The sequence below is a fragment of the Sphaerodactylus townsendi genome, linkage group LG03, assembly GCF_021028975.2.
Source record: "Sphaerodactylus townsendi isolate TG3544 linkage group LG03, MPM_Stown_v2.3, whole genome shotgun sequence".
Classification (NCBI taxonomy): Eukaryota; Metazoa; Chordata; class Lepidosauria; order Squamata; family Sphaerodactylidae; genus Sphaerodactylus; species Sphaerodactylus townsendi.
Genome location: NC_059427.1, coordinates 21,296,769 through 21,311,158, shown reverse-complemented (window position 1 = coordinate 21,311,158; position 14,390 = coordinate 21,296,769). Strand labels below are relative to the sequence as shown.

At 46.3% G+C, this 14,390-nt stretch overlaps 1 protein-coding gene across 1 annotated transcript; it reads right to left on the bottom strand.

The window, feature by feature from the left end:
* Window positions 1-4,955: 4,955 nt before the first annotated feature.
* Window positions 4,956-10,577, bottom strand: LOC125427744 (E3 ubiquitin-protein ligase TRIM7-like). The gene is made up of 2 exons (XM_048487299.1): window positions 10,514-10,577; window positions 4,956-5,698 (listed from the first exon to the last, which is right to left on the bottom strand). The coding sequence occupies exons 1-2, from the start codon at window positions 10,575-10,577 to the stop codon at window positions 5,175-5,177; spliced, it is 588 nt and encodes a 195-aa protein (XP_048343256.1). The 3' UTR covers window positions 4,956-5,174.
* Window positions 10,578-14,390: the final 3,813 nt, after the last annotated feature.

Below are 14,390 nucleotides of genomic sequence, written 5' to 3'. Positions count from 1 at the left end.
CCCCCCCCCCCAGGGCCATTTGCATGGAGCCCTGTGAACAGCTCCGGTGCCCCAACGGCATTATGGGGTGCGTTAAGCACAGGCTGCCTTCAAAACAGATCCCTCTTTTTAAAAAAATAATTTTTATTGTATCATTTGAATATTCCGTTTTATATTAATGCTCTTCTTCATTCGTTTTCAAACAATACATTTTCCTCTTTTTCCCCTCCCCCCTGTATTTTCTTCATAGTTTTCTCAAACAAACAGCAGTAAGTTCATTCTTTGTAATCTCTTCTCCCCTATCTCCTCATTGACTCCAGCTTCTTTCATCCAGTCCGCATATATTGTCCATGTCTTCAAAATTTCACTCTGTTTATCTTGCCACAGTTTATTTTTAGGAGGGTTAAGTTTAAGTTTTAGTTTAAGTAAGGTTTCGTGAGACGCCTTTTTCTGGGAACAATTACTGTTTTAAGTGTATTTTTGGAATTATATTCATGCTGATGTTATATATACTATTTTATGTTGTACACCGCCCAGAGCCCTTCGGGGATGGGGCGGTATATTAAATTAAATAAATAAATAAAAATACATTTTTTGTTATTATTTCGAAAATGTCCAGTGTCACTTGTTCCCAGATATATTCCAACCATTTCTGGATTGTCCATTTTTTCTTTTCTTTCCAGCCTAAAGCTATTGTTGCATGTGCTTCTTTGATCATTATTTCATACATATGTCTATATTTTTTTTATCTACCCTCCTATCTTCCATTACACCCATGAACATTAAATCATTATTCATCCCAATATTAATCTTCACCAGTTTCTCGATGTATAACATTATGGTTGTCCAAATTTTTTTCACTTCTATACATTCCATCCACATAACAGTGATGGCAAACCTTTTTGAGACCAAGTGCCCAAATTGCAACCCAAACCCCACTTATTTATTGCAAAGTGCCAACCCAGCAATTTAACCTGAATGCTGAGGTTTTAGTTTAGAAAAAACCGATTGGCTCCCTCTTCCTCCGCCCCACCTGCTCGAGCAGGGGCCAGCCTGCTCTGGCCTCCAGGAAGTCCCACGTACACCGCTCTGTGCTTCTCTAGCATCTCTGCCTCCTCTGTGCCCTCCCCCTAGGGCAGCAGCCACCTGGAGCATAGGTACCAGGCCCGCCAGCCGAGTCCTCCCTGCTCACCGCGGTGCGCGCACGTCGTGCTCAGTGGCCCAGGCCAACCTAGATGTGTGTGTGTATGGGGGTGATTTCCCACCCCCCACATGACGAAGTCTGTGTGCGCATGCCCACAGAGAGGGCTCCGAGAGCCACCTCTGGCACCCGTGCCATAGGTTCGCCATCACTGGGCTATAATATGCCTCCTGATCTACGCAGTGCCAGCATTTACGACTGAGTCCTTTAATCATATTTGCTAGTTATTTTGGTGTTCTATACCATTTCAATATCACTTTTCTTTCCAACTCCATATATTTCTCAATCTTTATGTTTTTCCAACTGTCTATTAAGTGCAGATCCCTCTTACCTTGTCTCCCTGGTGCCGTCACACTGGAGAGGCCAGGGGATACACCCCTGTGGCCATGGCAACGCCTCCAAAGGCCTCGAGGTGTGTCCCCTGGCCTCTCAAGTATTTTAATAGTGGTGGACAAGGTAAGAGGGATCTGCGCCAGCGAGGGAAAACGTGCCATTCACTCAGCACCAAATGGAAGCCAGCGTTTTCCAAAAAAACTTGTTAATTGAGCGAGTCCAAAAAAAGCCATTGTGTGTGTGTGGGGGGGGGGGGAGAAACGGCACCACTGCAAGCTGTGCGATCTTCTCCTTCCCCACAACAGTGTTTTTGCTGGCCCCACGCTGATCTAAAAGTCTTGTGCAGAAATGGCCTGGATTTGCTCCTAGTGCCTGAATTGCCAGCTGTATTTAGACTGGAATACTATTACAATCTGCACACTGCTCCTTTTAGCGCCATCTATTGTACTTTTAAAATTTAGCTGTATGGTTGTTGCCTGCCATAAGTCCTGCTATGTGGGATATGAATATAAGTATAATTCATATCTTCGGGACCGTATTACCCCATATGTCCCTACTTGGCCTCTGCGCTCCGCAGAGGCCAATTTGCTGGTGGTTCCCGGCCCCTCAGTGATCTGACTGGCAGCCTCCACACGGATGACCAGGGCCTTTCTGACCCTGGCCCCGGCCTAGTGGAACACTCTCTTCCCTCAGCTGTCCGGGCCCTCTTGGACCTTGGTGAGTTCCATGAAGCGTGTAAAGACTGAGTTGTTCCACTGGGCCTTTGGAGTAACCAGCCGTTGAATGGTGCCCCATCTGTTCTCGTATCTGTTCTCACCTCTTTTTACATCTTTTATTGTGGGGGCCCAGCAGTCTTCCCGTTTAGGGAAAGTTTTAAATATGGGTTGTGCTGGGCGCCTTTGTTTTCGTTTTTAAATTTGTATTAACCGCTGTTTTTAAAAAGGGGGATTTATTAACTTATTTGTGCTGGAATTTAATGGTTTAGTTTTGACTGTGATTAGTTGTACCCTGATTTAATTCTGTGGTACACCGCCCAGAGCCCTGCGGGGATAGGGCGGTATATAAAACTAAACAATCAATCAATCAATCAATCAATAAGACTGCAAAGCTAATTAGGCTGAGTCATCATAATGGCTCTGATTTTTAAAAAAGATTTCTCACATTAAAAATACCACACAAAACACAAAAGCATACAAAAAACCCGAAAACACAATTACACATCATAAGGTGACTTCATTCTAACTTCAATGCATACAATTAACATACTATTTCAGTAATTCTTAATGTCTTCTAGTAATTACAGTCTACTGTTTCTTTAGATTTCAAATCCCACAGCTAACTTCTCTATTTGAATAGTTGCTAGAATTATTCTGTGAAGGGTTTTTTCTGTTTTGTAAAAAAAAAAAAAATTATCCAAGAGCTGTTATCTCTTAATACTGATGTTTACCATTTCTGCATATTCTATAACTTTCAACTTCTTAAGCAGATGATAGGGCCACCAAAAAGTATCTTGCTGCACTGTGGCTCAAAGGGAACAAAAAAATTCAGTATACGGTTTCATTGATAGCGGTGAAAATATCCATCATTTGTTTATAACCTTTTGAGAACCAAAGATCTCCAGAGATTAGTTTTATCAGCAGAGTTTGAAGCGAAGTCACTCCGGTAAGATGAGAAGGTCTATAGTCTTCTTGTACTCACTGCAACCTTCTACCACTCTTGGAAAAGAATACTCTCCATGCAAGATATTTCTTTCCACGGGAAGGGATTTTACTTTAGCTTGGTGCTGGAGTTACACAAGTCTATGCTATACAAGACTATAAGACTATACAGAACTCTTTAGCAAGAACAAAGTTGAACACACACACAACTCAACTTACACTCAGTCACTGAACTTACTCAGAACTTAGCATATGCAAAGCATTGGTTCTTATACATTCAACAAGGATGTTTTCCGCCCTGCCCTGGCAACAGCCTCTCATTGGTCTAGAGTCACAGTTGAACTCACCAATCATGTTAAAGGTTTAATGCTACTTCACCCTAGACTGACTGTCTCCGGCCTCTGGGTTGGGCAAGCTTCTGCTGATTAGAAGATGACCAGCACTGGCAGAGCCTTTCTTTTTTTATATATCATGACAAGTTTCCCACAACCAAAATGGCTGCTTTGGAGGGGTGGACTCTACAACACTACCCTACTGAGCAATGAATTATCCTAGGGGACCAGAGGGGGGAAGACAACCCATGTACTATTTGCCTGGGTCACGTGGGGGGCACATTTTGGTAACATGCCCCCTCCCTCTCCCCCCTTGCAGCCAGCTCTTAGCCGGACTCCCCCTGTCACACCTCTTCCCCCAGCAGCCAGTAATGTGAGGGGCTGTGGTTGTGTAGAACCAACTTTCAGATTTGGTTCCTGGCTACGGAACGGAAAAGAGGGGGCGAAAGAAGGCAAAGACAAATTGTAGAGTCGGGGGTTGACGAGACACGGGAAAGGAAACTGCCCGCTCCGGCTTCCTCCACAGGAAAGCATATTGTTGGATCCATCTAACCTTCAAAGAGGCTCCCAACATCAAGGTGATATAATAACATTTGGGAAACCATAACAATGGACAAGATCTCAGCACCACTGAAAATATGTAAAACCTCCAATATACCTTGAATTTCAAAAAATAGTCCCCCTTTATACCCCATGCCAAATAAGGGAAAGAATGTGATACACAACCACCAGGTGCAAGTAATAGACATACTCTAAAATATTAGGATTTGCTTTCCATCTTTTTAAAAAGGCAAAAAGATTACTTAGTCTTGCAAAGTCCCCCTCCCAAGAGTTTCTCTGTTCCAAATCTATTCACGATTTTAAATTCCAGAAGAAAAAATGTGAAAGCATCCCTCTGTGAAGGAGAGAGGATCCTGAACATACACCACAGCAGCTGCGTTTAAAATTTACATAAAACGTCACTTCCCAGGAACCACATCCTTAAAGATTGATTCCGCGCCAGGTTGCTCGGCCTAAGTTAGAAGGCCCCTAACGTTAGAGCCCTAGAATTATCCACGCACAACCACTGGAATAGAAATTGGTTTGAGTACCAGCTTCGCCCCGTGTAGCAGTCGCATTTCCAACTCCAGTTGGGGACTACTACTTTTTCAGGGAACCGCGGCTTGAACTCAGCTCGATTCCAGTAAAGTCACGGAATCTCACAAGTACAGGAGTCCCCCATTCAGCCAATCACAGCTGAGTGTTTCGGGCATGCGTGCAGCGCGGCCGATCAAAAAACGCCACTTTCGTCCCTCCATTTCACCATGGCAGTTTTTTTTTTATAACGTAATATGTGAGGGATAGGCCGGAACATGGTTGTAGGAACCAGTATGTCAGACGGAACGGAGCGGCGTGAGAGGCTGGGATGATTCCACCCTCCGAGCTGGGATCAAGCTGGTTGCAGTGGGGAACAACAATGGCTTCGACCTAGGCTAGTACCCTTCTCAGGGAACTGGGTCGAACCTATTTTACTCGTGTGCGGAATCGCCCAAAGATGACTGCTGATGAGCAAACACTGGGTGGGGTGGGGGTAGGGAACAAAACTAATGGAGCCCAGATAATACATGAATCCTCCAAGATCATGGAGTTAGGAAGTTCTAGAAGGGCTTCTTTGGTATTGATTCTGGTGTCTCAGGGATGCATGGTGAGTTGTGTTCCCACCCACACACGGAACCAGGGGTAGATCTTTTCCCCAGAAAAGGAGGGTGAATAGAAAGTATAAATTGAATTCTTGGTTTCAACGTTGAAAAATTCAACTTGGTTATAGGCGTAGTCCAGAGAGACGCGGATTCTGCGGGGCTTCTTGTTAAAGTCTAGTTTTGTATGCTGAGGGGATGTGAAAGCCCAATAGTTGCCAAGTCCCCAGTACTCCCCTATACCCCAGATGCCCTCAGAAGTGCTAAATTCTGGTTGTCCTTTTCTCTTCAGGGACTGCTTGGCAACTCCCACAGCCCATTCCCCATTCCCCTTCACTTCAACCTCCCAGCAGTGTTTCCCGTAGAGGAATCCCTCACGGCCCAGCACCCAAACACGCTGATTAAATCTCTCTGGATTGTCGGGAAGGCTCCTCTCTTCCTTTCCCCAGCTCACAGTTTTCATATCTGCAGACAGGACGAGTCGGGGATGAGCCGTGGCTGGATCCAGAGTCACATAGTCTGAGGAAAAAGAGAAGATTAGAGCATTTGGTGTGGGAATGAGGTTCTGTGTGTTCACTGAATTGGCTCAGCTTACAAAACTCAGCAGACAAAACTATACTTTGACAAGAAGCCCCGCAGAATCCGCGTTTCTCTGGACTACGCCTATAACCAAGCTGAATTTTAACATGTCCAAACTGAGGGAAAATACCCATAAGAGCTAGACTACAAAATATACTTTCCCAGGATTGACAGAGGTAGCGTGGGAGTTTTTTTGCCCACTACTTTTACTTATTTTCATTTATAGCCCACCTTTCTGGAACTTAAGGTGGATTACATGCACAAGAGAACTGCTGAGTCCCTCAATATGTTATTTGGAAAACATGATAATATTTGAAGGATATCAATATTTGTATATAACTGCAAAGATTCCTAGTAGTCTATGTAATGAATTGGGGATGAAACTGAAGGATTAGAAGAAGAAGAAAAACCCACTATCCCTAATGAAGGTCACCTCATGAGCTGATTCATTCCACCCCAGCTCTACTCCTCTACAAGAATGCCCTCCTGAACAACTGTGGTTTGCACATTTGGTAAAACGATAGAAGTGTGTGGGTGGCCGTATGCCTCATAGTCTCAAGCACACTGTTTCATAATGTAGGAGCTTCCCCAGGGAGTGCATATGATTGGGTGGTTGCCAATTTAACCTGTTTGGCAGGGTGGCACCTTCAGAAAGCTTTCCTCTGAGGAATCAGCTGTCTCATACCAAGAGAGACAGTCCGCAGGTGCATGAGTCCAAAGGCGTGGCAGCCTATGAAGAAGAAGGAGGAGGAGGAGAAGGAGGAGGAGAAGGAGGAGAAGGAGGAGAAGAAGAAGAAGAAGAAGAAGAAGAAGAAGAAGAAGAAGAAGAAGAAGAAGAAGAAGAAGAAGAAGAAAAGGAGGAGGAGGAGGAGGAGGAGTTTGGATTTATATCCCCCCTTTCTCTCCTGTAGGAGACTCAAAAGGGCTTACAATCTCCTTGCCCTTCCCCCCTCACATCAAACACCCTGTGAAATAGTGGGCTTGAGAGAGCTCCGAAGAACTGTGACTAGCCCAAGGTCACCCAGCTGGCGTGTGTGGGCGTGTACAGGCTAATCTGAATTCCCCAGATAAGCCTCCACAGCTCAGGCGGCAGAGCGGAGAATCAAACCCAGTTCCTCCAGATTAGATACACGAGCTCTTAACCTCCTACGCCACTGCTGCTCACTGCTGTAGGTGATAAATAGATCCTTGAATGTAGCCTGGTGTCTGATTAGTAACCAATGGAGGTGGTACCTTTATGGGCCTAAGTATACAATATGCTTCCCCAGTTGCCAGTTGTGGTCTGGGGGGTTTGGGCATAGAACTCAACTACCTGGTGTGTGCTGGTATTTCGATTGAGAACGTAATGTGTGGGCAGAGAGGATTTAAGCCCCCCCCCCCCCGCCCCACCCCCCGCTGATTCCTCACCTAAAACTCACACAGACACTGTTTCGCAGTGGAAAAACTTATTGTGAAATGATGCTTATCATAATTTGTGGTAGAACTGGAGAAAAAGGAACTGCAAAGAGGTAGCTTGGCATCAGCCTTGTCCCTGAATCCTACTGCAAAGAAAGACTTGAAAACATACTTCAGCGTTCCTTTATTTTTAACCTAACCCTTCCGTTTTCCTGCAGAGACAGAATCAGGCTTGCATATCACTTCGGCTCAGAAAGCAATATTATCTGTAGATGGCTTTATTTGGGGATGGGAGAAGTGTCCTTCACTGGTAGTCACCCTGCAAACTTTGGGCCTTTCCCCACTTACGGTTTGCGGCGCGCTACTCTCAGCGCGAGTGATTTCCGCCCCGGGGTCGTGTTCCCCACTGCCCCGCGCAGAACGTGCCGTTTCTTCAGCGTCAGAAATGACGCGCGCTGAGGGGACGTGAGAGCGCAGAGTCGGGGCAGCTGCGTTGTCGCCGCCCGGACTCGTGGGGAGCGCCGCTGGACCACGCGCTATTTGGGGACAGTAGCGCGCAGCAGACGGTAAGCGGGGAAAGGGCCTTTGTAAAGCACAACCGGTCAGGAAGGCATTTTTTATATAAATATAATAAGTCTATATTACAATTATCTGGTTTAGGAGGGTGCTTCTACTAAGGGACATATAGTACATATTATCCTATTCGTACGGATTTGTTTTTATACTTAGTGTGATGTACCATTTTATGCATTGTTTAACATATGCTGTATAATCTATGTCAGCAATCCCCTGGTTCCTGTAGGTGCCAGGGTACCCAGCAACACCTTTCTGGTTGTCCAGCAAAGGTATTTAGATAATGGGCAAGGCCAGTAAAGCTTTTACCTAGCTGGGCTTCTGATTGGCTGCGCTAATATTTGTGAAAAGTTGATATGACAGCAACTGCCACCAAATCACAAGGGTCTTCACTATGTGCATGCTAGTAAGCTGTGCATATGATGTATTGTTTAAATTATATGTTCATTTTAACGGGCACCTTGTTAAGCAGAGCTCTTGCCTGAAACAATGGGGCTTTCCCCACTCACCTTCTGCTGCGCGCCGCTCTCGCGCCCCCTCAGTGCGCGTCATTCCTGGCGCGCTCTCAGGGTTCCCCACGACCCTGCGCGGGGTCATCAAAAGGTGCCGTTTCTTCAGCGCCAGGAATGACGCACGCTGAGGTGGTGCAAGAGCGGCAGCGTCGGGGCGGCTGCGTGGTTGCCGCCCTTGCAAGTGGGGAGCGCCGCTGGACCCCGCGCTACTTTCCCAAAGTAGCGCGCAGCAGAAGGTAAGTGGGGAAAGCCCAAATGAAGAAGTAGTTAGAATTAAGCATGACCTCACTCCCTGACAATTTGTGGTGGGCTCCTCCTGTGGCAGTCATTTTGTGGTTGGCTTTGCCTCCTATGGCAACCATTTTGTGCCTGCATCGATGGGGTTGCCAGCTCCCAGGTAGCGCCTGGAGATTTCCCGCTATTACAAGATCTCCCAGTAACTTGGGCCCTTTCCGCACGGCAACAGTGCAGGGGTGTGTCGGCATAAACAATGCCGACGCACTCCCCCACCGCCGGGACCGTTCGCATAGACGGTCCTGGGAGGGTGTCAGGATAATGTTCGTGTGTGTTCTGTCCTTGGATTTTTTCCCGCCTGTCAGTTCTGGCTCCCTGCCTGGTCTGGGGATTTCTGCTTTCCTGTTATCTCAGCTTGACTGTGTGAAACTATGCACTGTTGATTTTCATGTGGCGGGAAAGAGGTTTGCTACTGTGTTAAAACTATTCTCAAAGTTCTGAGGTTTTCAGAACTCGCATCGCCTGTATTCGACTATGACTGCCAGTACAATAAAGAACTGAGAACGGTTACTTTTGCCTGGACTTTACTAGTTCATTACAGAGGGTGACAGGCGGCGGCGCAGCCTTCGCACAGGCTGCGCCGTCGCTGAACATCTACCTCATCTCCTGGCATCTGGCTCGTCGCAGAGGCCAGGGGACACGCCCCCACAGGCTGGAACGACAACTCTGGAGACGCAGGCCAGGGGCCGTGTCCCCTGGCCTCTGTGACGCGCTGGAAGCCAGGAGACGAGGTAGGCATTCAGAGACGGTGCGGGGGAAATGGTGCCTTCCAGCCGCTGCCGTTTGCACGGCAGCGGTTGGAAGACACTGCTTCCGAAAAACCTCGCTCAGGGTTGTGAGGCCGGTGCTGCTGTGATGCAGCGGCAGCGGCCATGCGAACCCCTCCCCAGAGACGCTGTTTTTAGCGTCCCTCGGGCGCTCTTTTCTGCCCGTGCGGAAAGGGCCCAAGATCAATTCCCATGGTGAAAATGACTGTTTTTAGAGAGTGGACTCTATGGTGTTATATTATACCCTGCCCTTCCTAAGCTCCACCTCCAAAATCTCCAGGTATTTCCTAACCTGCAGCTGGCAACACAACCTATCACTCAATGTCAGAGTACCAAAGCTGCCTAGAGATGCCTGTGGGTGGGAAATACCTGCAGATTTTCGGGGCGGAGCCCGGGTAGGGTAAAGAAGGGCAGGGGAGGGTGGGGTGGTACGGAACCTCAGCAGGGTATGATTCCACTCAGCCCACCTTCCAAACCAGTACTTTTTGTAGCCAGAGGGGAGACATATAATAATTATTTTGTTCTAATATAGTTTTGATAGACCAGTGATGGCGAATCTTTTTGAGACCGAGTGCCCAAACTGCAACCCAAAACCCACTTATTTATCGCAAAGCACCAACATGGCAATTTAACCTGAATACTGAGGTTTTAGTTTAGAAAAAATGGTTGGCTCCGAGGCATACGTTACTCGGGAGTAAGCTTGGTGGTAGTCGGTGGCTTTGCTTTGAAGCAACCATGCAACTCTTCGAACGGTGAATCACGACCCTAGGAGGGTTTACTCAGAAGCAAGCCCCATTGCCAGCAACCGAGCTCACTCCCAGGTAAAGGATCGCACTTTAGTTCTTTGCATGAAAATCAGTGGGGTTTAACAGCGCTTAACAGGGTTACCTACACTGCTTCTCCAAAACTAGGTCTTAGGTTTAATGTTAATAATCGAGCCCAGCGGCCCAGGCCAGCCTAGGTGTGTGTGTGTGGGGGGGGGGCGATTTCCCCCCCACATGATGAACTCTGTGTGTGCCCACAGAGAGGGCTCTGAGTGCCACCTCTGGCACCCATGCCATAGGTTCGCCATTACTGTGATAGACATATAGCGTTAATAGAATTTAGGTTTTATTTTGGTTTTCTGCAAAGGTTGTTTGATGCTCTGCGATTAGCCATTTCAAATGCCACAGGAAACACCGGATAAATGTTGTAGTAAATAGAGTGGGAATCACCTGTTAAATTGCCTGCAATCCAATTACATGAGTTAGCAGCAATTTCATCTCGCCCGGCTCTCATTCCTACAGCAAAACTTTCTTTTGAGGGGATGGGGAAAACAAATACAGGGATAAGGAAGGCGCATTCTAGTACTATCTTGAGTCATCTCCAGCACATCCGCCTCCTCCCTGCTATGGGCTAAATTAATTTGTTGGCCAACCTTTTAATTGTTCCATCTACTGGAACTGGCTACATGAAAGGTAGAAGAAGTGTTTGCTACTTCCTCTTGCCTTGGTAAGACATACGCATCTGTAGATCACTGCTGGCCAACCCGCACCACCCCCCTGCTAGGGAACAAACACAAGACATTAAAACGTCTTACCAACAAACGCAAGACATTAAAACCAGTGATATTCACACAGCAGTAGAAGAACATTTAAGTTTCCCTTTACAATGATTATAGGATACAACGATCCCAGAAAACACTCGCAGCGCTGATGTACAGCACAGAGAACAAAACAATAATGATCTCTCTCAAAACCAAAATATCTAGAAACAGCAATAAAAATTAATAACTGTCAAACAATGGGCAGATTGAGAAAGCCTCTTGAAATTAGCAAACACCTTCAGCAGTAGCATCTATGGGGAGGGAAATGGTGAGCATATCACCCCAGGGATAAATACGCTACAAATAAAGTATCAAGATAGCTGACTGTGAGCAAATGGTCTCATTGATAAAAACCAGTAGATGAAGACCAGCATTATTTTTCCCTGCTAGTTAACAGTTCTAGGGGAACAGGTAATATGATAATGGAAACACTTTATGTTAGGCTGACTCACAACACTAACCCACAGAAAAGTTGGATGAACTAGTGAAACATTTAGAACATAAGAACATAAGAACTAGCCTGCTGGATAAGACCAGAGTCCATCTAGTCCAGCCTTCCTCTGTTAACAGAGTGGCCCACCAGGTGCCTTTGGGAGCCTAAGTGTGCAGGATGTGAAAGCAATGGCCTTCATTCTGCTGCTGCCAAGCGTCTCTGAGCACCTGGTTCATGCGCTAAGGTGAGATTTGCAGTATCTGAGATCAAGAAGGATCAAGATTGGTAGCCAGAGATCGGACTTCTCCTCCATAACTCTGTCCAAGCCCCTTTTAAAGCTATCCAGGTTAGTGGCCATAACCACCTCCTGTGGCAGCATATTCCAAACACCAATCACACGTTGCATGAAGAAGTGTTTCCTTTTATTAGTCCTAATCCCCACCCCCACCCCCACCCCCCCAGCATTTTCAATGAATGCCCCCCTGGTTCTAGTGTTAATTGACAGTTTCATTTGTAAAAAATAAAAGTGTCAGAGGAACCACAGCGTCAGTCAGGACAAACTTTTCTTTGAAGGGCAAGCTTCATACGCCTAATTAATGAATGATGAATTGAAATGAATGAATGAATGAATGAATGAATGAATGAATGAATGAACCAGATGAATAACATACAATAACACACACACATGCACACATGCACACATTATTACATTAAGACATATTATTACATAATATACATACATACATACATACATACATACATACATACATACACACACGAATGAATGAATGAATGAATGAATGAATGAATGAATGAATGAATGATGAATCGAATGAATGAATGAATGAATGAATGAATGTAATCGAAAATGAATGAATGAATGAATGAATGAATGAATGAATGAGAGCCTAACAAAACTCCTGCAAGTACCAATGAAAAAAGAATTCCATCAGGGTCACATTCTCAGAGCAAGGCTGCATAGCAGGCAGGAAACCCCTAATTGTGATTTTCCAGCATCGGCAAGCCTCGAGGAGGAATCTGTGGAATTAATAACTTTTAATCATGCCAAAGCATTAGTAGCTCCCATTTCCAGGTTACAGAGCGAAAGAAGGCTGCGTTGGGAGAAAGCTTTATTCATGCCAGTCCCCAGGTGGGACCTGCAGATCCCCATTTATAACTCCTGCATCTCCAGATCTCCAGAGATGGAGAAAACCTTTGGAGGTTTGGAGAGTGGACCCCTACAGCATTTTACCTCTCTGGGGTCTCTGTCCTCCCCAGACTCCATCCCCAAATCTCCAGGGATTTCCCAATGTGGATATGGATTTACATGTACCCTTTCTCTCCTGTAGGAGACTCAAAGGGTTTGCAAATCTCCTTACCCTTGCCCACAACAAACATTCCCTGTAGAGGTGGGTGGGGAGACTGAGGAAAACTCCCAAGAGCTGTGACTAGCCCAAGGTCGCCAGCTGGCGTGTGTGGGAGTGCACAGGCTAATCTGAATTCCCCAGATAAGCCTCCATGGCTCAAGCAACAGAGAGGGGAATCAAACCCGGTTCCTCCAGATTAGGAATGCACCTGCTCTTAACCACTGCTGCCGCCTGATGCTCTCAGAATTTTTAAGAAATAAATTTTAATAATTTAAATAAATAAAATTTAATAAATTTAAATAAATAATAAAAATTTAATAAATTTAACAAACAATAATAAAATTAAAAGGCAGGATTAAAAATTAAAAATGAATTTAAAAAATGAAGGACCCTGATCTGGCATTGCTCTTGCCAGCCAACTAGACAGTGGCTCATGCAGACCAATACCTTCCATCTTTTGTGTGCTGGGACATATAGGTATCCCTTCGTGTTGGTTCGATAGCCATATATCCATCTTCATCCTCCATTTTCCTTTTTTAGGAGTGCGTTTTGCAGAGAAATCTAGAGAGAAGCCATAGGCGGGTGACGGACTATTCCCAGAAAGTCGGGACTTTTCTGGCTTTGGAAAGGACCTTCCCTTTCTCCGACTATTTCCTCCAGCCATATGGTTTAGGCTGCATCCCCCTGAAACTCTGCCCTTTCAGCACTATCAGCGGTTTGTGGCACTGATAGAAGTGACTGAAGGCCAAATCCCCGCTGGCGATTAGACGCGCCATGAGTACTCACGCGCCAGTCTCCGGGTTTTGTGCAAAACTCCCCACCGCTTTCCTGCTGATCAACGGTTCTGGCACTCCTTGTTAAGCCTTCCTGCTGATCCACGGTTCTGGTAGCTCCTTGTTCACCTTCATACTGATCACCCCGGTTCTGGCGCTCCTTGTTAGCCTTCCTGCTGATCACAGTTCTGGCTCATGATTGCGCCTTCCTGCTGATCCGCGGTTCACCAGGCTCCTTGGGCTGCCTTCCTGCTGATCGCGGTTCGCGTTCGCCTTCCTGCGCTGATCACGGTTCTGGCTCCTTGTTACGCCTTCCTGCTGATCACGGTTCACAAGCTGTTGTTTTCCCAGATGTACACCTTTCTAAGAAAAAAGTGATGGATCCAGATCAGGAGATGGAGCAGAGGCTGAGGACTGGAGTGGTTGAATTTCCGCCCCGTTGAAAGGATGGCGTGGAGCCTCCCGGGCAATCACGGCGCCTTGGCGGGCTGTGCGCCAATGCTGACGCAGCCCTTTTTTAAAAATTTGCACCTGTCGAGGCGACGTGGACCCACGAGCAATGTGGGACCATTTTGTTGACTTCACCTTTACCAGAGTATAAGGCCAGAACCAAACATTGTGCCCACGCGGTTACGCATGAACGCGAGCGATTTGAGCAGCAGCGGAAATGGAGCTTTGCTTCAACAGAATTAAACTCCACCGTTCCGCTCCAAATAAGTCAACTTTCAGCGATACGCATGCCGACATGGCTTCCCAATTTTTTTTAAAAAATTCCCACACTAAAAACAATTAGCGGCCAATCAGGATAGCTGCTGAAGCGGATCTCATGTTCGGTTACGCCAGGGGTCTCCAATCTATGGCGCTCCAGAGTTTCATGGACTACAATTCCTATCAGCTCCTGCCAGCATGGCCAAGCAGTAGGAGCTCGCCGGA

Bases quoted from the DNA above. Each gene is read 5' to 3' on its own strand.
- LOC125427744 (XM_048487299.1), bottom strand. From the start codon at position 10,577: ATGAGAGCCGGGCGAGATGAAATTGCTGCTAACTCATGTAATTGGATT. The intron at 5,699-10,513 runs GTGATTCCCACT...CTTTTTCCTCAG, and splicing joins GATTGCAGGCAATTTAACAG to ACTATGTGACTCTGGATCCA.